The 26,701-nt window shown below is 42.5% G+C and overlaps 1 protein-coding gene across 1 annotated transcript in view; it reads right to left on the minus strand.

Annotated features, from left to right (window-relative positions):
* PHEX (phosphate regulating endopeptidase X-linked) overlaps positions 1 to 26,701 on the minus strand; it is a 256,270-nt gene that overhangs the window by 188,046 nt on the left and 41,523 nt on the right. The window contains exons 4-6 of the mRNA XM_060183651.1: positions 19,794 to 19,880; positions 17,655 to 17,881; positions 3,027 to 3,095 (exon numbers count right to left, since the gene is read on the minus strand). Coding sequence (XP_060039634.1) covers positions 3,027 to 3,095; positions 17,655 to 17,881; positions 19,794 to 19,880 — 383 coding nt within the window. The remainder of the gene's footprint in view (positions 1 to 3,026; positions 3,096 to 17,654; positions 17,882 to 19,793; positions 19,881 to 26,701) is intronic.

A 26,701-nucleotide genomic window follows, 5' to 3' on the forward strand; every position in this document is an offset into this window, starting at 1 on the left:
GCAGGTGGCGCAAAGCACAAGGACCGGTATAAGGATCCTGGTTCGAATCCCGGCTCCCCACCTACAGGGGAGTCGCTTCACAGGTGGTGAAGCAGGTCTGCAGGTGTCTATCTTTCTCTCCTCCTCTCTGTCTTCCCCTCCTCTCTCCATTTCTCTCTGTCCTATCCAACAACGACAACAACAATAATAACTACAACAATAAAACAACAAGGGCAACAAAAGGGAATAAATAAATAAAATAAATTTTAAAAAAATTTTTTAAAAAATAAATAAGCCAGCATAAGGATGCCGGTTCGAGCCCCTGGCTCCCCACCTGCAGGGGAGACACTTCACAGGTGGCGAAGCATGTCTGCAGGTGTCTCTTTCTCTCCCCCTCTATCTTCCCCTCCTCTCTCCATTTCTCTCTGTCCTATCCAACAATGATGACAACAATAATAACTACAACAAGGGCAACAAAAGGGAATAAATAAAATAAATATTTTTTAAAAAAACAAGCATGTGTTGAACTAGTAAGCTAGATTTGCAAATAGCCTTGATTAAAAACAGTGTTCTTCAATCTCCATTGCAATTCAAAAAATATGTATTCAATCAATGCATGCACAAGATGTCTTGGCAGGCATTCAATACAGGAGAAGGGGGTACAGATGAAAAACTAAATAAAACCTGAGCTTATTTTCTCTGTGTGGTTCAGTAACGGATATAAACATGTAATACTAGGAAAGGGGGGCAGGTGGTGGCACACCTGGTTGAGCAGACATATTGCAGTATGCAAGGACCCTGGTGCAAAGCCCCGGTCCCCAACTACAAGGGGAAGATTTGGAGTGGTGAAGCATTGCCTCAAGTGTCTCTCTGTCTCTCTCCCTCTCTATCACCCCTTCTCTCTAGATTTCTGTTTCTATTGAAAATAAATGAATAAAAATAAATAAGCATCAGTAGAGTGAGTGTTAAATTTATTTTTTAATGTAAAGGGTGGGGAGACAGCATAATGGTTATGCGAAGAGATTCTTGTGCCTGAGGCTCCAATCCCCCCATACCACCACAAGCCAGAGCTGAGTGAGCAGTGCTCTGGTAAAATAAAATAAAACCAAATAATCCATGTAACACAAAACAAAGATCCACTAATTTATTTATGTATTTTGGACAGAGACAGATTAGGAAAGAAAAACAGACAACTGCAGCACTGTTTCACTGCTTGTGAAGCTTCCTCCCTGCAGGTAAAGGGTGGAAGGTACCAGGTCCATGGACATGGTAACATGTGCACTCACCCAGCTGTGTCATAACCTGGCTCCTCAAAGAGCAGTTCTTAGTAAAACTGTCTTTATTAAGTACTTAGAAACTCCAGAGCTGAAGGACTGCAGCCCGGAGAAGTCACGAACCTTGCATTTGAAGGAGACAGGCTGGGAAGCAGTGAGGAGTCCTCCTGTGTGGGGCCTGAGTGGGCTTTGCTGGGAGAAGAACAAAAGCAGAGGAGATAGATAGCAAAGGCGGCTGGGGATCAGGTGGGAAAGGGGGCCTCAAACTCCCTTTCAGGAATTTTGATCCTCACTGGTGAGCAAAGCCTGCTGGGAGCTATGCTTTGAGTAGAGAATTTGCAGCAGAGCACACCAAAGGAGGCATCAGGATGCAGAAGAGGAGGTACCTAGTAGAAGGCTACTTGCTTTAAGTCAAGTTGAGAGTTCTAACAAGGATCTGACATTGGGCAGAGAGGACAGAAAGGATTGGGTTTTGAAGAAACTACTCTGCAAAATAAAAATAAAATAAAATAAGATGAGGATTTGTTCTGAAGACAGAATCCACAGGACTTGATCAGTTGGTTCTAAGGGAAGGAGAGTTGAGGCCTAGTTGCTGACAGGGTGGTACCCACTAAGGTAGCAAAAGTCCATTCTGTCTACTGGCAAGAAGGAAAATTTGTCAACCCTCCTTGATGACGGTCCCCAGACAAAACAACTGCCTATGATCTTCACTAGTTTCCTGCCCTCCAGAACCTTCTAGATACAGACTTTAGTATTACACCAAAAAAAGCAGGGATTTCCACTTCCCAGTCTACTTAACATAGTCTCAAGCTGAGCCAGAAACCAGAGAGCTGTTCAGTCTAGGGTCCCCTGGGCCAGAGGCACCTTTGGATAGTCACCAAAGTTTCCAAAAACAAATTGAATGTGTCAGGAATAAACCAGCTTTAAGCCAGTTCCCAGGAAACTACAGTAATAGGTTTCCAAGCCAACCCAAGAAATCTATCCTAATTGGCCCCATCTGGTTCCCATTAACCTGGGGCACATGTTAAGAACACAGACCCTGGGTCCCCATTTCCAAACTACTAAATCTGACTCTCCAGGGCTATGCCCCAAGAATGGACCTTTACCAGAAGCTTCCCAGGTGGTTTTTAAGCAGTACACTGGAAGAACTACAGGTTGACTGGCTATCATTCCCCACACTTAATTTCGACAAAGCATCAGGAAGGAAAGGCTGAAGCTCATTTCTTGGCGGGTGTTTCCCCAGCTGTATCATGAGGGTATAAACAAGGGGGCTTGTATAGCCTTCATGCCCAGGTTTTCAGAAAACAAGAAGTGACTTTTGGGAGCCAGGTGGTGGTATAGCAGGTTAAGCGCATGTGGCACAAAGTGCAAAGACTGGGGTAAGGATCCCTGTTCGAGCCCCTAGCTCCCCACCTGCAAGGGGTTCACTTCACAGTCTTTCTCTCCTTCTCTCTGTATTCCCCTCCTCTCTCGATTTATCTCTGTCCTACCCAACAACGACAGCAATAACAACTATAATAATGATGACGATAACAAGAGCAACAAAAGGGGAAAAAATTAAAAATAAAAATAAAAATAAAATAAATAAAAATAGAAAGTTAAAAAAAAAGTGGCCTTTATCTGTGTGAACTAAAGTTCTCTGTTCCCTACACCAGGAACATAGTCATCTAAGAGCCATTCTGCTCATTTCCAGCAAAATCAGGGATTCTAGAGCAACTTGGGGACCTGACAGCAAGTTGACAAAGTACAAGCTTTGCTATAAGTGAAACTTACAGATTTGGCTTCTGTGCTGTTGTCAAGGTAGTCTTCCCTCACAGCTAGAGAGAGTGTTGCTTGGTCCAGCTGTTGAAACAAACACAGAAAGTATTCTGCTTACACTGTAAATTCTTGTGCACCATGTTAACAAGAGTCATGAGGTCATCCCGGTCCTATATTGACTTTGTGGCATCAGGATGAAAGCATTTAACTGTACTTAGTTACATACAAATAGACAGTGCAGTGACGACCCATCTAGTCCCCTACTACTTCCTGTTTCTACGCCTTCTGAGGTTCCATCAATACTAAATAGCATCTAAGTCAAGGACTTTGTTCTGCCAAGGGCCATTTTAATGTTTATAAAATTGCCTATGGGTCATGCAAAATTATCAACTTAAAATTAGTCCTTCATACTTTCTTCAAATTTGGGGGCTACTCTCTGCTCCAGTTTCTAGCCCTAGTCTCAACTCTGACACCATCTCCCCAGACAATATTTTTAGTTCACCTGCATGTTACCTATCAAACTCAAGGAAAAATTATTAAAGTCATGGTCCCCATGAAACATACCTAAAGTAGACTTCCTAACTTCTTTCCACCCTAAGATCCCTAATTTCATCTGTTTCTACTCCTACCTTTGGGTTCCTGTTTATTTAACAACTTGTCCTGCTTTATATCTTATCGCCTTTCAGCCTCCAAGTTGCAGGCGCTACTGATTCTAGCCTAACTTCCCTGGGAAGATGACCTCACCTATGTGTCCCGTGGAGCTCTAGCCCATTAGGGAAAAATAGAAACAGGCTGGGGGTATGGATTGACCTGCCAAGACTCATGTCCATCAGAAAACATTTACAGAAGCCAGAACTCCCACCTTCTGCACCCCAAAAAAATTTTGGTCCATACTACCATAGGGAAAAGCAACAGGGAAGTTTCCAACGGAAGGGATGGGACCAGAACTCTGGTGGTGAGAACTATACGGAATTATACTCCTATTATCTAACAATCTTCTTTAAAAAAAATATTGATTTAATTATGATCAACAAGTCCATTATTAAATTACTGATAAAATGTAATAATTAGTCCTTAATGTTGATGTGTGGTGTGGGTGCGTGTGCGCGTGCACGTGTGTCCATCCTGGACTTACTGAATTTTGAGTTCTGCCTAAAGCTACTTCGAAAGGGCCAGACCAAATGAGTTTGCAGACAATATACAGCCTGAGAGCCTGACATTCCCCACCCCTGATCTAAGTTATCTGAGCTGGAATTTGTGTGAGATTGTTTTATTTTTTTTTTCTCTAGCTGATGAGTAGAAAAACAGAAGTCAGAGAAGCAACTGATTTTCCCAAGGTAGCACAGCTGAGCAGGGATAGGTGCTAAAAAGCAAATAATATTGGGGCTGGGTGGTGGCACACCTGATTGAATGTACATACTACAATGTACAAGGACCTGGGTTCAAGCCCCCTGGTTCCCATCTGCAGGGGGGAAGCCTCACAATTGATGAAATAGGTCTGCAGGTATCTCTCTTTATCTCTCCCTCTCTATCTCCCCCATCCCTCTCATTTTTTCTCTGTCTATCCAATAAATAAATGGATTTTTGGCAAATAAATAAGTAGACTTTTTTCAATAAATAAATAGCAAATAGCAATCAGATAACCAAATAGCTAGAATTCATCTTATAGAGTAGTATAGCATGATTTACTGAATTAAAACTTCCTGCACTAAAACAAGCTCAAAGGAAAGAAGATAGATAGCCTTTCTAAAGAGCATCACGGTGGGGGGCCAGGTGGGGGCGCACCTGGTTGAGCGCACATGTTACAGTGTGCAAGGACCCAGGTTTGAGCCCCTGGTCCCCACCTGCAGGGGGAAAGCTTCACAAGTGGTGAAGCAGTGCTGCAGGGGTCTCTCTATCTCTCTGTCTCTCCTTCCCTCTCGATTTCTGACTGTCTCTATCCAATAAATAAAGATAAAATTTTTAAAAAGGTAGAATGCCATACAGATAAAAAAAGAGCAAATGGACATTCTCTCTCTCTCTCTCTCTCTCTCTCTCTCTCTCTCTCACACACACACACACACACACACACACACACACAGAAAGAGAGAGAGAAATATGGCCCATACCTTACACTTTGTACAAGAATGTATTAAAAACTCATATACTTAGATGGAATACCTAAAACTTCTAGAATAAAGCACAGGAGGAGATACTGGTGACTTGGAGGGAATGTTCTTGGTGACTTGGAGGGAATGTTCTTAGACATGACACCGAAATCATAATCCATAAAAGCAAAACTTAGTAAACTGTCCTTTATCAACATTAAAAATATTTGCTCAGTGAAAGGACAACCATTAAGAGAATGAAAAAGGCAAATTATAGGGGACCAGGAGGTAGAGCACCCGGTTAAGCACACATAGTACAAAGTGCAAGGACCCACGCAAGGATCTGCGTTGGAGTCCCCGCACCCCACCTTCAGGAAAGTCGCTTCACAAGCAGTGAAGCAGGTCTGCAGATCTCTCTCTCTTTCTCGCTCCCTATCTTTCCCTCTCCTCTCAATTTCTCTCCATCCTAGCCAATAAAAATGAAAAAAAAAAAAGGCTGCCAGGAGCAGTGGATTCATAGTGCTGGCACTGAGCCTGAGATAACCCTAGAGGCAAGAAAAAAAAGTCAAATCACAGACAGGAAGAAGAAAGAAGATAATTAAAAATCACATGTCCATGGACCGGGAGGTGGCACAGTGGATAAAGCAGTGTGTTCCCAAGCATGAGGTCCTGAGTTTGATTCCCTGGCAGCTTATGTACCAGAGTGATATCTGGTTCTCCTTCTCTCTCTCCACGTACCCTTCTCATTAATGAATAAATAAAATATTTTTAAATAACATATATAACAAAGGTCTTGCATCCAGAATAGATACATAGTTATCAGAACTCAACAATAAGAAAAGAACCAAATTTAAAAGTTGGCAAGTAGTCCAGGAGGTGGTGCGGTCAACAGCGCTGGTCTCTCAAGTATGAGGTCCTAAGTTCAGTCCCTGGAAATGCATGTACCAGAGTAACACTATGGTTCTCTATCTGTCTATCTGTCTGTCGCTATCTCTATCTCTATCTCCTCTCGTCTCACTCAAAAATAAATAAAATCTAAAAAATAAAAATTAGCAAAACAGGCACATTAATATATATATATATATATATATATGTATACAGATAAGGTGCTGAAATCACCAGTCCTTAGAAAATGTAAACGGGGGGGGGGGGCAGGCAGTGACACACCCAACTGAGTATACACATTACTATTTACAAGGACCCAGGTTCAAGCCCCCGGCCCCCACCTGCAAGGGGGGGAGGGACGCTTCATGAGTGGTGAAGCAGGGCTGCAGGTGTTTATCTATCTCCACCTCCTCTCTCAGTTTCTCTCTGCCCTATCAAATAAAATATAAAGAAAAATAAAGGGGGAAATAGCTGCTGGGAGAGGTGAATTCTTAGTGCCAATACTGAGCCTCAGTGATAACTCTGGTGGCGAAAGGAAAGGGGAGGGGAGGGGAGGGGAGGGGAGGAGAGGGGAGGAGAGAAGAAGGGAGGGAGGAAAGAAGGAAGGGAGGAAAAGAGAATAATATATAAAACTGAGCTCACATTAAAATACTCTACACATCTATTAAAATACAACAACAAAAAATGGCAACAGGAAGTTCTGGTGAAGATATGGGAAAGTGCATCATTCATAGGCCGCTAGTGAGAATGCAAAATAAAGGGGCCAGACAGTGCTGCACCCACTTAAGCACGCATATTACCATGCGCAAGGACCTGAGTTCGCAAGGACTCATATTAAGCACGCATATTACCATGCGCAAGGACCTGAGTTCGAGCCTCCACTCCCTATCTGCAAAGGGGGTGCTTCACATCACGATCCATGAAGCAGGTCTGTAGCTATCTATCTTTCCCTCTCCCTCCCTTCTCTCATATTCTCTCTGTCTTATCAAATAAAATAAAATAGAGAGGGGGGAAGAAAGAGAGAAAGAATGAAAGAGAGAAAGAAAGAAAGAAAGAAAGAAAGAAAGAAAGAAAGAAAGAAAGAAAGAGAAAGGAAAGAAGGAAAAAAATGGCCACCAGGAGCAAAGGATTCATATTGCCAGCACCAAGCCCCAGTAGTAAACCCTTGTGGCAAAAAAAAAAAAAATTGGTTGATTTTTTTAAATAAAATTAAATATACATTCACATAATAACTGGCAATCTCATCTTATGTGTTTATCCTTTGTCACACATGTGATTTAAAATAAAAAAGAGAACTGAAAACTTATGCTCATTTAAAAGCATGCATCTAACTACATTCAGAATGGCCACACACTAGTAGCAACTTAAATGTCCTTTGACAGGTGAACAGACAGACTGTGATAAACAATGGGATACCACTCAGCTACTCACACAGCAACACAACATGGACCAATTCTAATCACACAGTGAAAATGGCAAAAACTATGCAGAGAACAGGGTTGGAGGGGGTGGTTCACTAAACAGGCAATGTGAGGGGACTGGGGATGGTAGGACGACTCTGCTTCCTGCCTGTGGTGCTGAGTACATGAATATGCTCTTGTCAGAACTTACACATGCAATTTAAGAACACAGAAACTTAAAAATTAGTTTTCAAGCTTCCAGAACCTTCTCTAAATCTAGAATAGCTCTCTGACTGGAGAAATAGCTCACTTGGATAGTGAGAGCTGCTTTGCCTTGCGCATGAGCCAGGTCCAAGCTCAGCCCTCACTGCACTGAAGGGAAATTTGGTGCTGCGATTTCTTTCACTCTTCTATTTCTATGCCTCTCTGCCTCTGTGTCTCAATCTAAACTAAATTAAGTAAATAAAATGGTCCTCAACAGCAGACATTCAAACCTAAGTCTGGTCCACACATTAAAAAAATTAAATAACGTAAATAAGACATACAAATTTAGCATCAACAAAAACATTAGCAGCATCTGAATAAAATAAAATCAGATACCACATGCCCTTATCATTGCTTCATAAAACATTAGATTGTTTATCTTTCTGGTTTCTCTGTTGTACTAAAATCTTAAATAATCTTAATACATAAAATGTCTATGAAATTACAGTTTTCCATGGCAAAGGCACCTGTGCACATGTACCTATAAGTTGGGGGAAAACATAGACCTTAAAGTCAAAGTGCACAACAGTCTACAGTGACTCAATCAGTGCAGCAAGCAAGTAGAAAGACCTAAAAAAGACACCATAAAGTATTTAATAAATTAGTCCCTATTTAGAACTAGATACCCTCCTCACCTACTTCCTATTTCAATTCCCCCAATCATTCTAAGCCCAACTGTGTCAGATAAAGTAAGGACTACAAAAGCTGGATAAGGGCAAGAGACCAGCACACTTTAATAATGGCCCTTTTGGTCATTATCAAGCCACCCCATCACCCGGGACCCTAGTCAGAGAATCCTGAGACTCCCATATATATTTGATGGGCCTAAACCTCTAACAGATCCCTCTCTCCACAATCACTGGTCATCTCCGTCAGGAACAACATCATAAACTCTCTTGTGAGTCTCTACAAGACCTTGCCCTCAATATAGAACAACCATGGCAGAAATTGCCCCACTCTCCGAAGGGAGGCTGGGACTACATACTCTGCCACTCCAGGAAGACAGGTCCTGAAATGAGTGCAGCCTAGAATGTCCCTTGCTATGACCATGGTATTCAAGTTCAGACTGACAGGGATGCAGAGGTTACACAGACTCCTGTGCTAAATATGGACAGAAATGAGTCCTAGGTTAGATCAATGGGGTTTACAGTTAATGGTATTTATATACTTTTCCCATAGTTGGGAGCTACTCTCTGCCCTGATCCAGCTTTCTAGTCATATTCCCAACTCTGACACAATCTTCCCAGATAATACTTTTAGCCCACCTGCATATTAACTGTCAGACAAAACACAGACAAAACAGACAAAAACACAGTTTTTTGTCTCAGACAAAACACAGTTCAACAACAACAACAACAAAAACACAATTAAAAATTAGCAGAAGATTTAAATAAACACTTTTTGATAAAGGCAAAACAATTAGTAAATTCATAAGCCCCACAGAATATACCTAAAATAGACTTCCTAGCTTCTTCCAACATGAAGACCCCAAACCTCATCTGCTATATTACCTTTAGGTTCCTGATTATTAAACAAATTGTTTTCCATTATATCTCAATGCTTTTCAGCCACCAAGTTGCAGATGCTACCATGATACCAACCTGACTTCCTTGGGCAGACAACCTCAGCAATATAGCATGGAACCTGACTTCCCCAGAGCCCAACCCCCTAGGGAAAGACAGAAACAAGCTGGGGGTATGGATCAACCTGTCAGCGCCCACATCCAGTAGAGAAGCAGCTATAGAAGCCAGACCTCCCACCTTCTGCACCCCATAAAGATATTTGGTCCATGCTCCCAGAGGGATAAAGAATAGGGAAGTTTCCAATGGAAGGGGATGGAATACAGAACCCTGGTAGTGAGATTTATATGGAATTGTACCTCTCTTACCCTACACACTTGTTAATCATTATTAAATCATTAATAAAAACAATAAATCCTATAAAGTCCAAGTTAGTGATGTCATGAAAATTTCAAGGGAAAAATGGTATTCTTGCTTCAAGGGAAACAACAACAACAAAAAAAAGATTCTTTCATAAAATCCAGCTTGTCTGTGTGTTTTCCTAAAATCCTCAAATTACTATGTTCTGGCTTCTCCCTAATTGATACAAAACCACAAACTCATAAGCCAACCTTGCTTCATTCCACTGCAATTCCCAATCTGCCACCATTTATCCCCCAAAATTAAGTAATGCAGGCTCATGAAACACAATATTATGGTTAAGATGTTTTGGCTTTCAATTAGATTTGGACCATTTAGAGAATCTTGTGAGCTCCAGTCTTGTAGGAAACTGTATAGACAAAGTCAAGAAAGTCAAAGTGTCTCTCTGATGAAAAGTAGTAATATCCACTAGTAAAAGTTTAGATGATTCAAAATAAGTTACCAGATCTTTCTTAAGCTTTCTGATTGTTATGATTTCTAGGGAACATTTCAAATCCACCAAACAGACTGAATAACTTTAGTCCACTGAATCTCATTAGAAATATACAAACTCTTGGGGCAAAAAGATGCTCTCAAGGGACCCAAATTAGGACACTGTGATACTTGAGTTTTGTTTTTTTTTTAATTCTTCTATTTACAACTAATGAGAATACTGCACATAGAAAATATGACACTGAACTGAAAATATTTTTTTTCTTCAGCTGCACTGTCTTGGCTTAAGAAGTAAAACAGTAATAATTTAAAAAATCTGATAAATTATGATGTAGGTCAAGAAAAGACAAAAACATCAGAAAATCATTCTGAGAGTCTCTGTCATCCTCATAGATTTTGCTAAGAGTCAAACAAAAGCAGGTCTGAGTGATAGCATTTATTGTTGAAGGTGACACTACTTCAGTTATGCCTACTGAGACAAGCTTGGCCTTCCAAACACCCTTTCAGGATCACACACACTCCAGTATTTTTATTATCCCTTAAGTCCTCCTTCTTATCACTTGACACAAAATAAGCCTGAAAGCATGCAGCAAGATATGTTTGTGAACATTTCCATGTGTTGCTTCCTGTATTTTCTACTCTCTTCCTTCAGTTTAAGCCAGCCGGAAAACCCTGTGCTGTCTCACCACAGGAAGCTTGTCAGATGGCCACTGCATTGTGCGAGTTGGAGCAAGCCCTGCTTGTCCAACTGCCTGTCCTTGGCATGGGGGTGACATCTGTCCTTTGGATGAAGGTCTTTTCCTTCACCCAAAGGTGCCACCTGCTCACAAGACTATGCCTGCCTAGGAAATGTCCTTTAAAAATTATTTGTGGGGAGTCGGATGGTAGCACAGCAGGTTAAGCACAAGTGTCGCAAAACGCAAGGACCGGTGTAAAGATCCTGGTTCGAGTCCCCGGCTCCCTATCTGCAGGGGAATCGCTTCACAAGTGGTGAAGCAGGTCTGCATGTGTCTATCTTTCTCTCCCTCTCTCTGTCTCCCTCTCCTCTCTCCGTTTCTCTCTGTACTATCCAACAATGAAGACATCAGTAACAACAATAATAACTACAACAATAAAAACAAGGGCAACAAAGGAGAATAAATAACTAAATAAAATTATCTGTGTTTTCTTAGAAAGCGAACCAGCAAGTTATCTTGGCATATACAGTGCTGGGGATCAAAACTGTGACCCCAGGTTTCCAAGATCTACCATGTGTCAACCCCCTCCACCCCCAGCCACAAAGGAATCCCTTTCCTCTCCCCCGTACTTTTGAGGGATAGTAGCAGCTAAACACATTGAGGAAAACAAACGAGAGAGACAGGCTGGGAGTATGGATTGACCTGCCAACTCCCATGTTCAGCAGGGAAGCAATTACAGAAGCCAAACCTTCCACCTTCTGTACCCCATAATGACCCTGGGTCCATACTCCCAGAGAGATAAAGAATAGGAAAGCTATTAGAGTAGGGAAAGGGATACAGAGATCTTGTGGTGAGAATTGTGTGGAGTTGTACCCCTCTTATCCTATGGCTTTTGTCAGTGTTTCCTTTTTATAATATTTTTTTAATTATGGAAAAGAAGAATTTGATGGAGAAGAGATTTGAGGTAAGATGGTGTTCCACTAGGGAAAAATGAAAAAAAGGAGGGGGTGGTCCAAGAGGTGACACAGTGGATAAAGCATCGGACTCTCAAGCATGAGGTCCTGAGTTCAATCTGTGGCAGCATATTTACCAGAGTGATGTCTGGTTCTTTCTCTCTCTCTCTCCTCCTATATTTCTCATAAACAAACAAATAAGTAAATAAGAGGGAACTTCCCAGGAAGGCAAAAAACTCAAAGGTGTTCATGAGACCAGGCAATGCTCCCCAGAAAGTGTCAGGAGCTGAGAAGGCATGGGGCTCAGAGCCCCAACAGCAGAAAAGACCACGCGAATGGATGAGTCACATGGGCCAGACTAGCAGGCTTCACAGAAACCAAACAGCTGATGACTGGAGAACCTCCTGGTACCCTGGGAGAAGGCTGAGAATGGGGGCGGCCAGGAGGTGGAGAAAGTGGCTGTCAGTTGCTCTCCTTAGTCAACCTCATCCCTGACTCTGTAGTCTGCCATGTAGATCAGCTATGGATTGAAGAATTATGATTACTTTTCTTGTCATCACTGGGGCCTCTCAGCTCTAGACAGACTTTTTTAGAAAGAGATCGAGATAGAAGAGACAGAAGTGAGTGAAGGCAAGATAGCACTGCATAGGAGGGTTCCCCAGTGTAGTAGGTGCCTGGGGCTGAAGCCTCACTCAAGCGTGTGGCAAAGCAGGTACCCTGACAGGCGAGCTATCTTGCCGGCCCTGGTTACTTTTTTTGGTGTTGATAAGAGTCCTTTCCATTAGGTAAATCCAGAAGTATTTACCAGCACAATGATGTTACATTTTCAGATTTTCTATACAAAGCTCCATCCACCTCCTCTCCTGCAGACACCAAAGAATGAAAACGCAAAAACAGCAGAAAGCTTGTGGCTATTAAAGTCAAGCTGATGAGTACACAGAGATTTGGTGCACTACTCTTTTTTACTTTCATGTATATTATCTTTCATAATAAAGTGGTTAAAGAAAATGAATTCAATTATTAGGCTAGATCCAGAAATGGGTGAGAAATGACTACCATTTGCAATTACTTATCTCTGTGTGAATCAGGATCACATTGTCACTCAATAGAATGCAGATATTCAAACAGCACATTGAAAAGTAATGTCCAGCCTACTTCAAAATGTATCCCTTAGGCATGAAAGGACAGCATAGCTGTTCTATAATAATGGTCTTAAATTTTTTTTCAGTCTGTTGCTCTTTTCTAGAAATGGGTCTGGGGTTTGAGTAATCAGGGCCAGGGAGGTGGTTCAGTGGTAACTTCCATTATGTGAGGCTTTGAGTTTGATCCCTGGCACCATACTTTTAAGTGTACTTATATAAGCATTTAAAATTAAATACAATGAGTGATCAGCCAATTGACTTAAGCCAGGGAGACCTCTGGACCATCACCACCATTGTGTCTCACAGGTCAGGTTCTATCTTTCTTGAGAACATCTTACTTGGTCTCAGTGCCATATTGTTGTTGGCCCATCACCCAACGCAGACATCTAGCTATCCCTGAAAACAAGAAGTTTCTTCTGGACCAGGGTTCAAGCCCGTGCTCCCCATCTGCAGCAGGGATGCTTCACAAACTGTGATGCAGCACTGCAGGTGTCTATCTTTCTCTCTCCCCCTCTCCCCCCCCCACTACCTCTCAGTTTCTCTATCAAAAATAAAGGGGAAAATAGTACCTCCAAAGAAGATGGGGATTCTTTCAATGACTGGGGATTTTGTCTTGAAACTGCCTCTGTCTACAATCGAGGTCTGTGAACTACAGGAGACCAGCCTGACACTCAGCACCTCTATCCATCCATGTGTGCCTATCGCTGCGTTCCAGGCACAACGGCAGAGCCATTGAGCCCGATACTATGTGGCCCCCATGGCCAAAAAGACTTACTCTCTACTCCTTCACACACACACACACACACACACACACACACACACACACACACACACACACAAAGAAATTACCACTCCCTACTATAAATCAAAATAATCACCTCTACAGTGTGGATCTGGAAAAGCTGACTTCTGTATGAGAGAGGGCAACACACTCTTAAGGTTTTATTCTTCCATGATTTGAATAGCAATATATATAAATATGTTCTGTTTCAACAAGGACAGAATGGGGAGACTCAAGTGATTCAATGAGGTTTTCATCATTAATCAAAGTAACTGTGGGAGAAAAAAAAGCAGAATCAAAACAACTGAAGACAGTGATTTGAAAGCTTGCCAAGCTCTTTTACTGATTAATCTTTCCTGGCTGGCAGTCTCCTGATTTTCTCCATGTAATAAACTACCTCAGGGTCTGTCCGCACAGCCAACTCCTTTATGGAAGAGATGCTTACTTTCCCAACAGAAAAGGCAACAAAACGGAGCAGGTGGTGGCAGACCTAGTAGAGCACACATGCACAAGGACTCAGGTTCAAACCCCTGGTCCCCACTTGCACTTCACAGATGGTGAAACATTGCTGCAGGTATCTCTCTTTCTCTCTCCCTCTCCATATTCCCTTCTCAATCTCTTTTTCTATTCAAAAAAGAAGGATTTATATGACTACAAATTAATAGGAGTGTACATAAACACCATTCCCACCACCAAAAGACTGTGTCCCATCCCATCCCATCCCCTCCCCCCGCCCGGGGAAGCCGAACATCCACCTTCACCCTCACCACAGGGTTTTTACTTTGGTGCCCTACTCCAAATTCAGTCAAATCCTGCTTTTAGTTTCCCTTTCTGTTCTTCTTTCTCAACTTCTGTTGATGAGTGGGATCATCCCATACTCATCTTTATCCTTCTGACTTAGCTCACTTAACATAATTCCTTCTAGCTCCATCCAAGATGGGTCACAGAAGGTGGGTTCACTGTTCTTAATAGCTGCGTAGTATTCCATTGTGTATATATACCACAGCTTTCTCAGCCACTCATATGTTGTTGGGCATCTGGGTTGCTTCTAGGTTTTAGCTATTATGAATTGTGCTGCTATGAACATAGGTGTACACATATCTTTTTGGTTGGGTGTTATGGAGTCCTTGGGGTATATCCCCAGAAGAGGAATTACTGGGTCATATGGAAGGTCCATATCTAGATTTATGAGAGTTCTCCAGACTGCTCTTCACAGAGATTGGACCAATTTATATTCCCAGCAGCAGTGCAGAAGGGTTCCTCTGTCCTCACAGCCTCTCTAGCATTTGTTGCTGCTGTCCTTTTTGATGTATGCCATTCTCACAGGGGTAAGGTGGTATCTCAATGTTGTCTTGATTTGCATAACTCTTCATCTGCACTATTCCAGCCTTTAGGCTCATGATTAGTCAACAATTTGTTTGGCTTTGTATGTTAACTCTCTTTTCAGCCACCAGGTTCCAGATGCTACCATGATGCCAACCAGACCTCCCTGGACAGACAACCCCACCAATGTGTCCTAGAGCTCTGCTTCCCCAGAGCCCCACCCCACTAGGGAAAGAGAGAGACAGGCTGGGAGTATGGATCGACCTGTCAACACCCATGTTCAGCGGGGAAGCAATTACAGAAACCAGACCTTCAACTTTCTGCATCCCACAATGACCTTGGTACATACTCTGAGAAGGTTAAAGAATAAGAAAGCTATCAAGGGACAGGATGGGATACAGAATTCTGGTGATGGGAATTGTGTGAAGCTGTACCCCTCTTATCCCATGGTTTTGTCAATGTTTCCTTTTTATAAGTAAAAAAAGGAAGTGGGAGGAAAGTGGGGAAGCTGTAATATTGGGACCTATGCAATTCACAATTCACTCCTACAGTAACAAGCACTTTTTTAATTTTTTGTCTTAATTAAATTTTATTTTGTCTAAAGTTATTCCTCATTAGCTAATAAATCTAAGACAGCATCAACTTTATCTTTGCCGAGAACTCATTCTTAAACAATTCCCTGGGTGTAATGACATCCAGGTTTAAAGACTTTTCCCCAAAAAAAGGAGGGAAAAAAAGGAAAGAAGGAAGGAAGGAAGGATGAAAGAAAAGGGGAAAAAGTGAGGGAGGGAAAATTGATCACTGAGAACAGTACATTTGTCCTGTAGGTGCCAAGCCCCAATGACAACCCTGGTGGCAATAAAAAGAAAAAAGAAAGAAGAAAAAAAGAAAGAAAGAGGGAGGGAGGAAGGGAAGAAGGAAGGGAGAGGGAGAGAGGGAGAGAGGGAGAGAGAGAGAGAGAGATATCACCCGGGACTGCAACTGGAACTACTTTGGGAGCCCACCAAATCACCAGTGAGTGCAAACACATGTGACTTGTGGACAGAGAGGAGCCTAAAGAGAGATTCCTTGTCTTAAAGCCTGTATCAACAAAAAGACTGCTGAGAGGAGGTGAGAACTCCCCTAAGGCTCACCAAATGCAACTGTGAGTCTCCATTGCTACTTCCCCTCAGAGTCTAGAGCAGCAGCCAGGAGGCCCCATGCTGACATAGTGGGGAAGAGAACTGACCAGGAAACTCAGAAGGAGATCTACACCCCAGTGAACAAGAGGTGGGGATGTATAGTGGGAGCCTTTCCGAATTTCCTGATGAATTAGGAGACACAGTTAATAACTGCCACAGAACCCACAGAGTATAAACGGGACTTATTTGGAAACTAACAGAGCCAAGTACTTCCAGCTTGGCTCTGGCTGCTGGAAGAACAGCTAAATTGAGCCCGGGGCTTTGAATCCTCGGCACATGGGAGTCTTTTTGCATAACCACTGTCATATCTCTTCCCCACCCTGATTTATCTCTTGGTCAGGAGTGAGTGATTGAGCTAAAAAGCCTACTTATAGTTAAAAAGTCCTCAGGATTTCATAGCCTACAGGGAATAAATAGAACAGAGAGGCTTTAACAGACACTGTGCTTCAACCCAGGGATTGAGATAGCATTGAAACAACTGTTAATTTCTACAACTATGAAATCTTTAAGTACCTTACTAAGACACAAGACAATCCAGGCAAGAGGGATCAGTAGATTGAAAATTACTGAGAGAGGGATCTCATAATATACTATATACAATGGTTAAACCAATAAGAAACATTGAAGAAATGAACCAGAGCAAAATTCCAGCTAAAATCCCCCCAAAGGTAAAAGCACAGATGAATGAAGTCAACATCCAAATACTAATTGATGAATTAGTCACAGGAGAGAGAAGAGAGTTTGAAAGTAAAGTCATCAGAAATGGGGAAACAACAAATGAGACTCTGAAAGAAAACACTATCTATCTCCAGGTAATTAGATAGCTAAAAGCTGAAATAGCTGAGCTAAGAGCACAAATAGCTGAACAAGCTAATACAGTATCAGAACAGGGTAACAAAACAGCTGAACTACAGAAAACAACAGTGGGGAGAGAGAATAGAATAAATGAGGCAGAAAACAAAATTAGCAAGATTGAGGACGAATTAGAGAGCACCCAGTGGGGGTCGTATTGTTATGTGGAAAAGTGGGAGATGTTTTGCATGTACAAACTATTGTATTTACTGTCAACTGTAAAACATTAATCCCGCCATTGAAAGAAAGAGAGAAAGAAAGAAAGATGCAACAAAGAACTCAGAGCAAATTTTGTTTTACCTTTTGAAAGAAGAGCTACAGATTGGCCTCTGCAGTGATCAGGTGCACAGGTGAGATGGTATTGAAAGAGAAATAGAGTTGGCATACAGCCTCCTATGTCAGGGAAATCCAAATGTGAGGGGAAGAGAGCTGAGTTCTGAAAGATTTTACAACTCCCAGTGGGATTTAGGGCCCCCACTCCTGCTCAGAGGAGCTATTTGAGGGCCAGATCATACATCACTTGAAACTCACCAAGGCTGATAAAGTATATCTGTTCCTAACTTACAATCTGCAAAGCTTTGGAGAACATGGGGGTCCGCTATATCCTACTGTTCAATGGGATCCTCACCTGATCGCTTCACTAAGGTGGCGTAGTCTCTTAAGGCATGCACCCCCAAAAGGCTATCTTTGGACTGAGCAAACAGGAGTGATGAGTCTCCACCCTACCTTCAAGATATGTTCATTGGACACCTTGTCATCAGGAGACACATACAAACGGATGAACACAGAATTGCTGTACTGTCCACGAAATGTTGCCATCGTCTGCAGAAGGCTGAACTTCCTCTCTGACCAAACCCCCTCGGGACCGATGTTAGATTCGAGCACTGGCCAGCGGAAAGGTGAATGCCGCAGGATGTGGAGCAACGGCTTTGCATCAGCCTTTTCTATCACTTCTGAAAGGAAGGAGATGTAGAGGAAGAATTAAAACTGCAGACTGGATCCCCAAACCTGAAGAAACTTCTCTTTTTTCCCATTTTTAAAGATTTCTTTATTTGTATTAATGAGTTATAAACTAAGAAAACTAGAGCATCACTCTGGCATAAGTGGTGCCAGAAATAGAACTTAAAGCCTCACACAGGCAAGCCCTGTGCTCTCCCACTGAGCCAACTTCCCAGCCACAAGGAAAATTTCCTTTTATATATAGTGATTTATAAGGTTACAAGTTAATAGGAGTGTATATTAACACTGTTACCACCACCAAAGGTCTGTGTCCCCACCCCCACCCACCCTATAGTGAAGCTAAAAAATCTACCCTCTCCCCCCACCCAGAACTTAGAATTTTTTACTTTGGTGAAATACCCCAAACTCAGTCAAATTCTACATTGTTTTTCCCTGTCTGTTCTTTCTCAATTTCTGTTTATAAAAACAAACATAAAGAAAATTCTCTTTTTAAGGCACTGGGGCCTCACACACACAGAATTTCATTGCTCCTGTAGTGTTTTGTTTCGTTTCTTTTTGTTTTCAGATAGGGAGAAAGATACCACAACACTCTTCCACCATCCATGGAGCTTCCCCTAGTTCCATCCGTGGTGCTCCCTTGAGGTGCTCTACTGGGTGAGTTATCTCCTGGCCTTATGAGAAAATTCTTGTTTCAGCTGTTGGGGGTGAGGGTGGGGGTGGTGGTGAAGTGTAACTAGCACAAGCGGAGACTCACACTCACAAACGTGACGGCCTTAACCTGGTGATCTTTCCAGGAGAGCTCACTAGGGATATGACAAACAGACAGGCTGTCTGCTCTGACCCCAGCTAATGAGTGATGTTGGCCTGAGAAGATTCTGCAAAAGTAAGGAACAACCCTAACTAAAGGAGGCTGCTTGATGAAAATGGTGGATTAACACTTCTGTTTCGTTCACTGTCTTTTACTGCCCTCTTCTAGCTCACTAATATTACTTCCTCAACCCTATACCACTTAGCATACTTCCCAAAGGCATTGGCTTCTTCCTGCAACAAGCTTGAAAAAGCAGACCAGGGGAAAACGCAAGTGTCTCTTTGAACTCCAAACAGATCCAAGATGCTGACACAGGCCTAGGACATCCAACCTAGGTGCCTGCTAAGCAGGTGGACAAGTAAGAGAAGCCTGGTCAGTCTAAGACTCTACATTTCTCTGGGGTCCAGATGGTCCCATGGGACACAGCAACATCCCCCCAGTGTCACCCACCCTGGCTCCTCTCACCAGACCTGGTCTCTGGTTTCTGTACTGCATACATGGGGTTTACCATTCTCAACCCACCGAAACTTCTCACAGAGAAACTGACAGCCAAAGAATCCAAGCCATGATAATAAAGTTTTCAGGGCTGAATAGTGGTGCACCTGATTGAGCACACATGTTACTGTGTGAAAGGACCAGGGTTCAAGCCCCTGGCCCCCACCTGCAGGGGAATCTTCATGAGTGGTAAAGCAGAGCTGCAAGTGTCTCTCACTCTCCCTCTATCTCTTCCTTTCCCTCTCAATTTCTGTCTCTACCCAATAAATAAATTTTTAAAAAATTAAAATAAAATATTAATCCTCTCCATCATATCAGCAATAAAACATGAATTGTGAAAGACTGAATCAAAATGCAGTCCTTTTTTTTTAGGGGGGGTGAGGGAGTACCCAGGGCCTCCTCTTATGGAGAATGTGTTCTGCCACTGCAGTCCATCCCTCAACCAAAATCCAGTCTTTTGAGAATTGTCCCTTTCCTACCAGTGCCTTTAAACATTAAGCCTCAGTAGTTCTCTTTTTCCATTATTTTAATCATATCTTTAAACATTAATAAAATTCTGAAGAATAAAGGGAATAAACATTGAACATATTATTATTACTCACTCTCATTCATGCAAGATGAATAAAGGATCTTGGCTTTCTGTACAGCTTCAGTGTCCCTCCTCCGGCTGACTGATTTCTCCAACAGTGCTAGGAATGTTGAGAAAGGATTCATTAGTATCCAACCACACGTGGTGCCATGTGGAGGTCATTTGATCAGCACAGTCCTGGCTTCCAGGAAATTCAATGTAAAGACAGACAACCCTGCAAACCATAAAGATACATGGAAGGCAGGCCCTGTGCCAAGTTGCCTGAGGTAAATTAAAAAAAAAAAATTGACATTCCCTTCTTCCCTCTTAGCTCAAAGGAACCAAAAGTGCAATCTCTCCCGAGACAGGACCTTCTGCAGGGGTTAGTGTTTTCCTGCCACCTACACAAAAGAAACAGAATTCATTTATTCCAGACACCCCCCCCAAAAAAAATCACCGAATTCTGCCCCTTGTTTCTACACTCAGTAATATTCTCAACAGAAGCAATTTCATCAGGGTCGGATTTCTCAATATCTCCTTATAGTCCAGCCTCTCAGGAAGGTCACCTGGAACAAAGTCCCCATTAGAAGCTTATTTGGTGTTGCACAAACATGGAGGAAGCTGTTTAGACAGCAAATAGAAAGGCAAGATTGGAAAGCCCACCCAAATTGCCTAAAAACTTCCCCATTTACACATTCAAAGTCCCAGCCACATAACAACGAGGCCTTAGATATAAAAACTGTTGCCAATGCAGACATAAGCCCACCTGCAAAATGACTTTCTATTTATACACTCACTGATGCTACTGTTGAAGGTGGAAAGTGATGTTTGTCACTATTTCATTAAATAAGGGAAATAGGAAGCCAAGACTAAATAAAAAATCACCCCCCCAACACCTTGGATACAGTTGAGAGTATCAATTGACTGACAAGAAGCCAACACAAAGACTCCCCTAGCAGCCTCATGGCACTGTCTACACCGAACTGTGTCAAATTGCTGTTGTCAAAGCATTTGGGGTTTATTTCTGAAACAAATTGGCAGCCTCCATGGGACCAGAGGACAGATGCTACTATAGTATTCTGAATAGTACAACGTACAGTGCTGATCAAATTAATATTCCCTGACGAGGAACCTACCTCTAAACCAGAAGTTTCACATTAAAAAAAATGTAACCTGCAGCCTCTGTCCAGTTTGTTTTCTTATTATTTTTTTAATTATTTTTTATTTTTATTAGTGATTTAACATTGATCTACAAAATTATAAGATAACAGGGGCATAAGTCCACACTGCTCCCACCACCAGAGTTCTGTATCCCCATTCCCTTCATAGGAAACTGCAATAGTTCTCCCAAAATCACAGATTGACTATTATTTCTATAACTATCTATGTATATTTGTCCATTTATTTATGGTCCTGCCTTCTCTTCCTTTGTAAGTTACACCTACTGCTTCTGAGTCCCCCAACACACGTTTTTCTTTTTTTTCTTTCTTTCCTTTTCGTTTTTTTTCCCCTCCTCTCTCTCTCTGGTTCCTGATGGAACTGGAGTTCAGAGCCCTCTGGTCATCTTCCCCTAACATTTCTCCCCCTCTGGGGGTAGGGACTAAAGATCTTTATGGGGTGCAGAAGGTAGGAGGTCTGGCTTCTGTAATTGCTTCTCCACTGGACATGAGCATTGGCAGATGATCCAGACCCCCAGCCTGTTCCAATCTTTCCTTAGTGTTAAATTCTTTTTTAAAAAAATTTTGCTATTTCTTAATGAATGACGAGGGGCAGGTCTGCACACTGCGGAGGTCTGGCTTATGGTGATGCTGGGGATTGAGCCTGGGACCTCAGAGCCTAAGGCTTGAAAGTCTTTTCTGTAACCATTATGTTATCTCCCCAGCCCCCAGCTGTTGTTGTTGTTGTTGTTGTTATAAAGCACTTATATAACAAGTCCACAGGCCTAGATTCAAGTACAATAAAACTAGTTGAATGGTGGCATTTTTAATTATTTCACCTTGCCTGGTATTTCTCTCATATATTACCACTGCAGTAAGAATGGGATAACTAGCTCCAAGGGTAGAAAAAGAACCTTGTACTTTGTTTAATAAACAGATAGTTCTGAAGCCATAGCCACATATATTTCCATTCCAATCAGATCATGTGCTTTCCTGCCATGTTGCTTATATGGTCATTGGATTATGGGGAGAGCGGATCATTTAGAAGTCAACAATCCAAACTTCATTTTGAGAGAGAATGTTCCTTCAAGCTATAACCACTCAGCAGGCTGCACACATGAAGGCCTGAGGATCAGGCACAAAGCAGAGGAGTGAATGAAATCCCAGCAGCAAATGTGTGCTTGCGTAAGCATGAGGGAGCTGGACTGTATCACAAGAAGAGGCCACACATCTGCAAAGAAGGGACATTCCCAAGCCACCGTCAGAATTGGCATGCATCAACATTCTGGTTTGTGGGCCGGAAGAACTGAACTACTGCAGGATCCTTGCAGTGCCCTCTCCCTTCTGCCCGCCTCCTCTTTGTACCCCAGCATGCAGGCAGGCAGGTAGGCAGGCAGGAGTGCACTGGTATGCAGACAGTGGTGTGAAGATCGCAGGGCACCATCCATTTTACTTAGCTCTGTGTTTGAATTAGTGGACAGAGAGAGGAAATCGAGCCTGGAGAGGTATGCATGAGCAGAAAACAAAGCCTGCCTATCAAAGACAATTATTTGGGTTATTAAAATGTCCCACAAGCACCGATAAGGGCTCCTGGGTCACCCCTGCAAGGACTATCTTTTGGTGATGTCTCCTAAACCACCCCCCAGTATTCCTACCCATAACACCAGAGAGAGAAAGAGAGACGCCTACAGCCCTACTTCACCACTTATGAAGCTCCCCCCCTGCGAGTGGGGGCCAGGGACTTGAACCCAGCTCCTTGCTGTACATGGCAACATGCGTGCTCTACCAGGTGCACCACTACCTGGCTCCTCTTTTCTTTCTATTCTTTCCCTAAAGACAGGTAGTCCCATAAATCCTGTACTTGATCAGTTCAAGCTTGGCATTGGCATAAACCTGGAAACTAAATTCTCAATGTAGATTATGCCAACATTTCTTCCTTAGAAATCAGGGGAAGGGGGTGGGCAGTAACGCACCCAATTGAGTGCACACATTACCAAGCACAAAGATCCGGGTTTAAACCCCCATTCGCCATCTCTCAGTTTCTCTCTGTCCTATCCAATAAAATTGAATGGGAAAAAAATGACCACTGGGAGCGGTGGATTCGTAGCGCAGCCACAGTGATAACCCTAGTGGCAATGAAGAAGGAGAAGGAGGAGGAAGTGGAAGAGGGTGAAGGAAGAGGAGAAATAATCAGGAGGATTGATCACTAGATAGAGAAGTAGCTCAATGAAATACTGCTCTGCCAATAAAAAGAACATAGAGCCTTTCAGGACAAAATGAATAGAACGAGAGGTGATAAGCTAAGTGCAAAGGTAAGGAAGTGGGTGACAACTACCAGACTGTTTCACTTATAGGTGGATAATAAATAACTAAAACTAGTGAACTAGCAAAAATAATAACCAAATGGACTACTAGACTCCTTAAAAGCTATGGAGGTTATCAGATGAAATGAGATGGGGAAGCGGGGAGACAGGGAGAAGGGAGTCTCTGGTGTGATGACACTGGGACTTTGGCGATGGGTGTGCTGAGTGACAAGTTGTATACACACACACAGAGAACTTTAGGTGAGAAACTATGTCTAAAAGCTTATAATATTAGAAACCAATGCTAAATCCGTTTAGAAAGAAAACGTCAAGGAAATGCCCCTTCAATTCTAGCAAGAGGAAGAACATGAAAGAAATCAAAACTGTAGAGAGCCAAGCAACAGTTTAAGGGAAGGTGTGTCCTCTCTCACCCTCACAACGAACAAACCTTCTCTCTGTATATTTTCTAAAATGGTTGAGGTAGTACTGGCACTGTGGCTATACCCCCCAGATCCAGGTGGCAAGAGGTGACAGCACAGTGGTTGCCATAAAGGTCTTAGAGGTGAATAGAGATCTTGTTTAAGCCTAGTCTACCGTGACCTGGTTTCTCCTTTGGTGGCATTTAAAAACCATCTTGGGCCATGGTTGAATGTCACCTCTCATCATACTATTTTCAGTCCTTGTTGATTTTCCAGGCTGCAGGCTTCAATTTGGTCTCCAGCTTCGTCTGTTTATCTGCTGGACTAAGAAATTCCATTCTTCTAACTCGCACTGCATGGAAATTAAACTCTGACACAGCTTAACCTGGAGACTCTAAATCGGCTTGCAAGGCCCATTGTGACTCTCATTAAAATATAAACCTCAAGTTAACCACGTCACGGTCTGTGGGTTCCATAACCCTCATGTTTTCCCATGGATTGGGTGACACTTGATTCTGCTATTCCTTGGGCCCACAGCCAGTCAAGCGTGGGATTAACTAAGTCTGTTTGACATACCGAAAAGACAATGAGATCTGATATTTATCATTCTTCTGAACCTCCCCCCTTAGGTATAGGGGGAGAAATTGTCAGAAATCTCCCCTGTCCATTTCTATGATCCTCTTATAAATGACACTTGGTTGGCACCAGCTAAAGGAAAAGAGGGCCGAGATTATTTGAGGAGCAGACTTCTGCCTCATCAATCTAAATCATGGCCTACCAGAGAACATAAAAAACACCCCACTGTTAATACAAAAGATGGCTTTGTCCATAATTAAATCAATTTTACAAAACTACCTAGTGCTTCAAAACTCTAATAGAAGGTAACTCTTTTATTATGCTCACTTGTAAGTGAATTTATAAAGATTACACTTATCAAGGTTACACTTCAAAATAATTTAAATTTTTAACATTGCTCTTTGATAGCACAGCACTACAATGAGTCTGCCAATGTGATAGTTGGACTCATAAAAATGGCTTTTCTATTTCGATAATTTGTATCTTGGCAGATAATTCAATGTTAAGCCTGAGCTGAACTTAACATCGTTAGACTCAAATTTCAATTATTTTTCCTATAGGAAAAAAATTCACTTCAATTCTTTATGCCTCCTCTTTTTACCATCTTAACACTACAAGGAAAAGGTCACTCATGGTCATAAACTCCTGCAGGCTCCTTCTAAGGTCTCCGAGGACCCAGTGGTAACTGCTCATTTATTATGTACTTGCTCTATGCAATAAGAGCACTGCTGTGTCTGCTGGAAATTCTCCTCGAACTGTCCCATTTAAGTCTAAGTTGGTTCCTAATGCCTACAAAGCCCAGGTTTAGAAAGTTGCATTCCTTAGGGTAAAATGTAGTAGAGTTTGAAGTGAGGGTTGATTTACTGGTTCATGAGGAAAAAAGAAATTAGCACTATGCAAGGAAAACTTATGAAGCAAAAAAAAAAAAAAAAAAACAGGATGACTATTTTCGTCTGCAGCTTATAACACACCGTATAGAGAAGAAGAGTGGAATAAACACTGCATCCCCAAAACATGCAAAAATCTGAGCTCCAGACTTTACAGTTCCACCCTCATCCAGGAAAGTGGCATCAAAACACTATAAACATAGGTTTGAAAAACCACTTCCCAACTAACCCTTGTTTTCACTCCCACCTTCCATGAGGAGGTAAGAGCAGAAGTGGTTCTAATCCTGGATGTTCAAACCACATTGTGTGGACAAGAGAGGTAGTCCCTCCAAAATTGGGTTTCTGAAAGTAAGAAATTAAAAACTGGGCTCTTTTCCTTTTCTACCCAGAATCCTCCTCCCTAAGAGGAGAATCAATTTCACATTTGGCAGAAGCAGAGGACTCAGGGGCAAAATGATGGTGGGTTAAGAGCTAACTCCCACGCCCACCAGCTGCTATCATGGCTTCCCTTGTGGTTTCTGCCAGGTAACCAGGGTGCTTGGCAAAGTACCTTTCTATGGTCAAGCAACCAGGAACTACAGAGAAATGACCGTAAGCCCCTCACGTTGACCTGAGGGGGTGGGCAAGGAGAGAGAAAACAATAATCAGTTGCTGGGGGGGGTGTCACAAGGAAGAGAAACTCTACCTTCATCTGGATCCCAAACTAGAAGACAGATCAGCAGGAGAGAGCCTGTCTGAACTGGTCTCCACACGTGGCCACTTCCTCTGAGCCATTCTCCCCACAGCCAGTGTACTCTAGCAGACACACCATTCACTGCACTCCTCTTCTTGACATTTACTAATGGTTTCCCATTGCCTGGGGACTGCGGCTAAAATTTTTACAAGGCCTACAAGGCCCATGTCCTTCAGTCCCTCCTTTCTCTTCAGTCCCCCCCCCCCCCCGGTGCCTTTTCCCATCCAACTCTGAGCTCTGATCACACTGGGCTTCTTGGGTTTCCTCAAAGGCACCAGCTGGACAGAGGCTCTGCTCAGGCAGCTCTTTCCGCCTGGGTTAAAACTGGCGACATTTGAAATGTTAGACCCATAATCTGTGGGGGACAAATTATATGGCTGGATGGGTTTGGGCAAGTCACATAATTTCCTTGACCTTCGCTTCCTCGGATGTAGGGCAAAGACAGAAATAAACTATTCCTCACTGAATTCAAGTGAAGAAGCAGAAAAAAAAAAACAAAAGATTCATCTAAAGAAGTAAAGTTAGTCACAAGAAACACTCAGACCTGAAAGAAGTGAACTTACACATTCAGAAAAGACGGCAGCATGTAGTGACAGTTGAACTTGGGAGTTAATGCAAACGGCCTCTAGTAGGAAGTCTCTGTTCGGCAACATAGGCAAACACCTGATTGTGCCAGCACATACCTGTGTGGGAGTGTTTCTCTCATTCAAAAAATCAGCTCCCAAGCCTATCTTAGCTGTTTGTGAAAATAAAATGTGTGTCCCATTTTATAAACGGAAAGGCCCAAGTAAGGTTTTTAAAGTATTGAGCAAGTATCAACAACAATGAGACTTTCCAAACAAACTTCATGTTTGTGGTAAGCTATTA

This window comes from Erinaceus europaeus, chromosome X, assembly GCF_950295315.1.
Source record: "Erinaceus europaeus chromosome X, mEriEur2.1, whole genome shotgun sequence".
NCBI classification, from domain to species: domain Eukaryota; kingdom Metazoa; phylum Chordata; class Mammalia; order Eulipotyphla; family Erinaceidae; genus Erinaceus; species Erinaceus europaeus.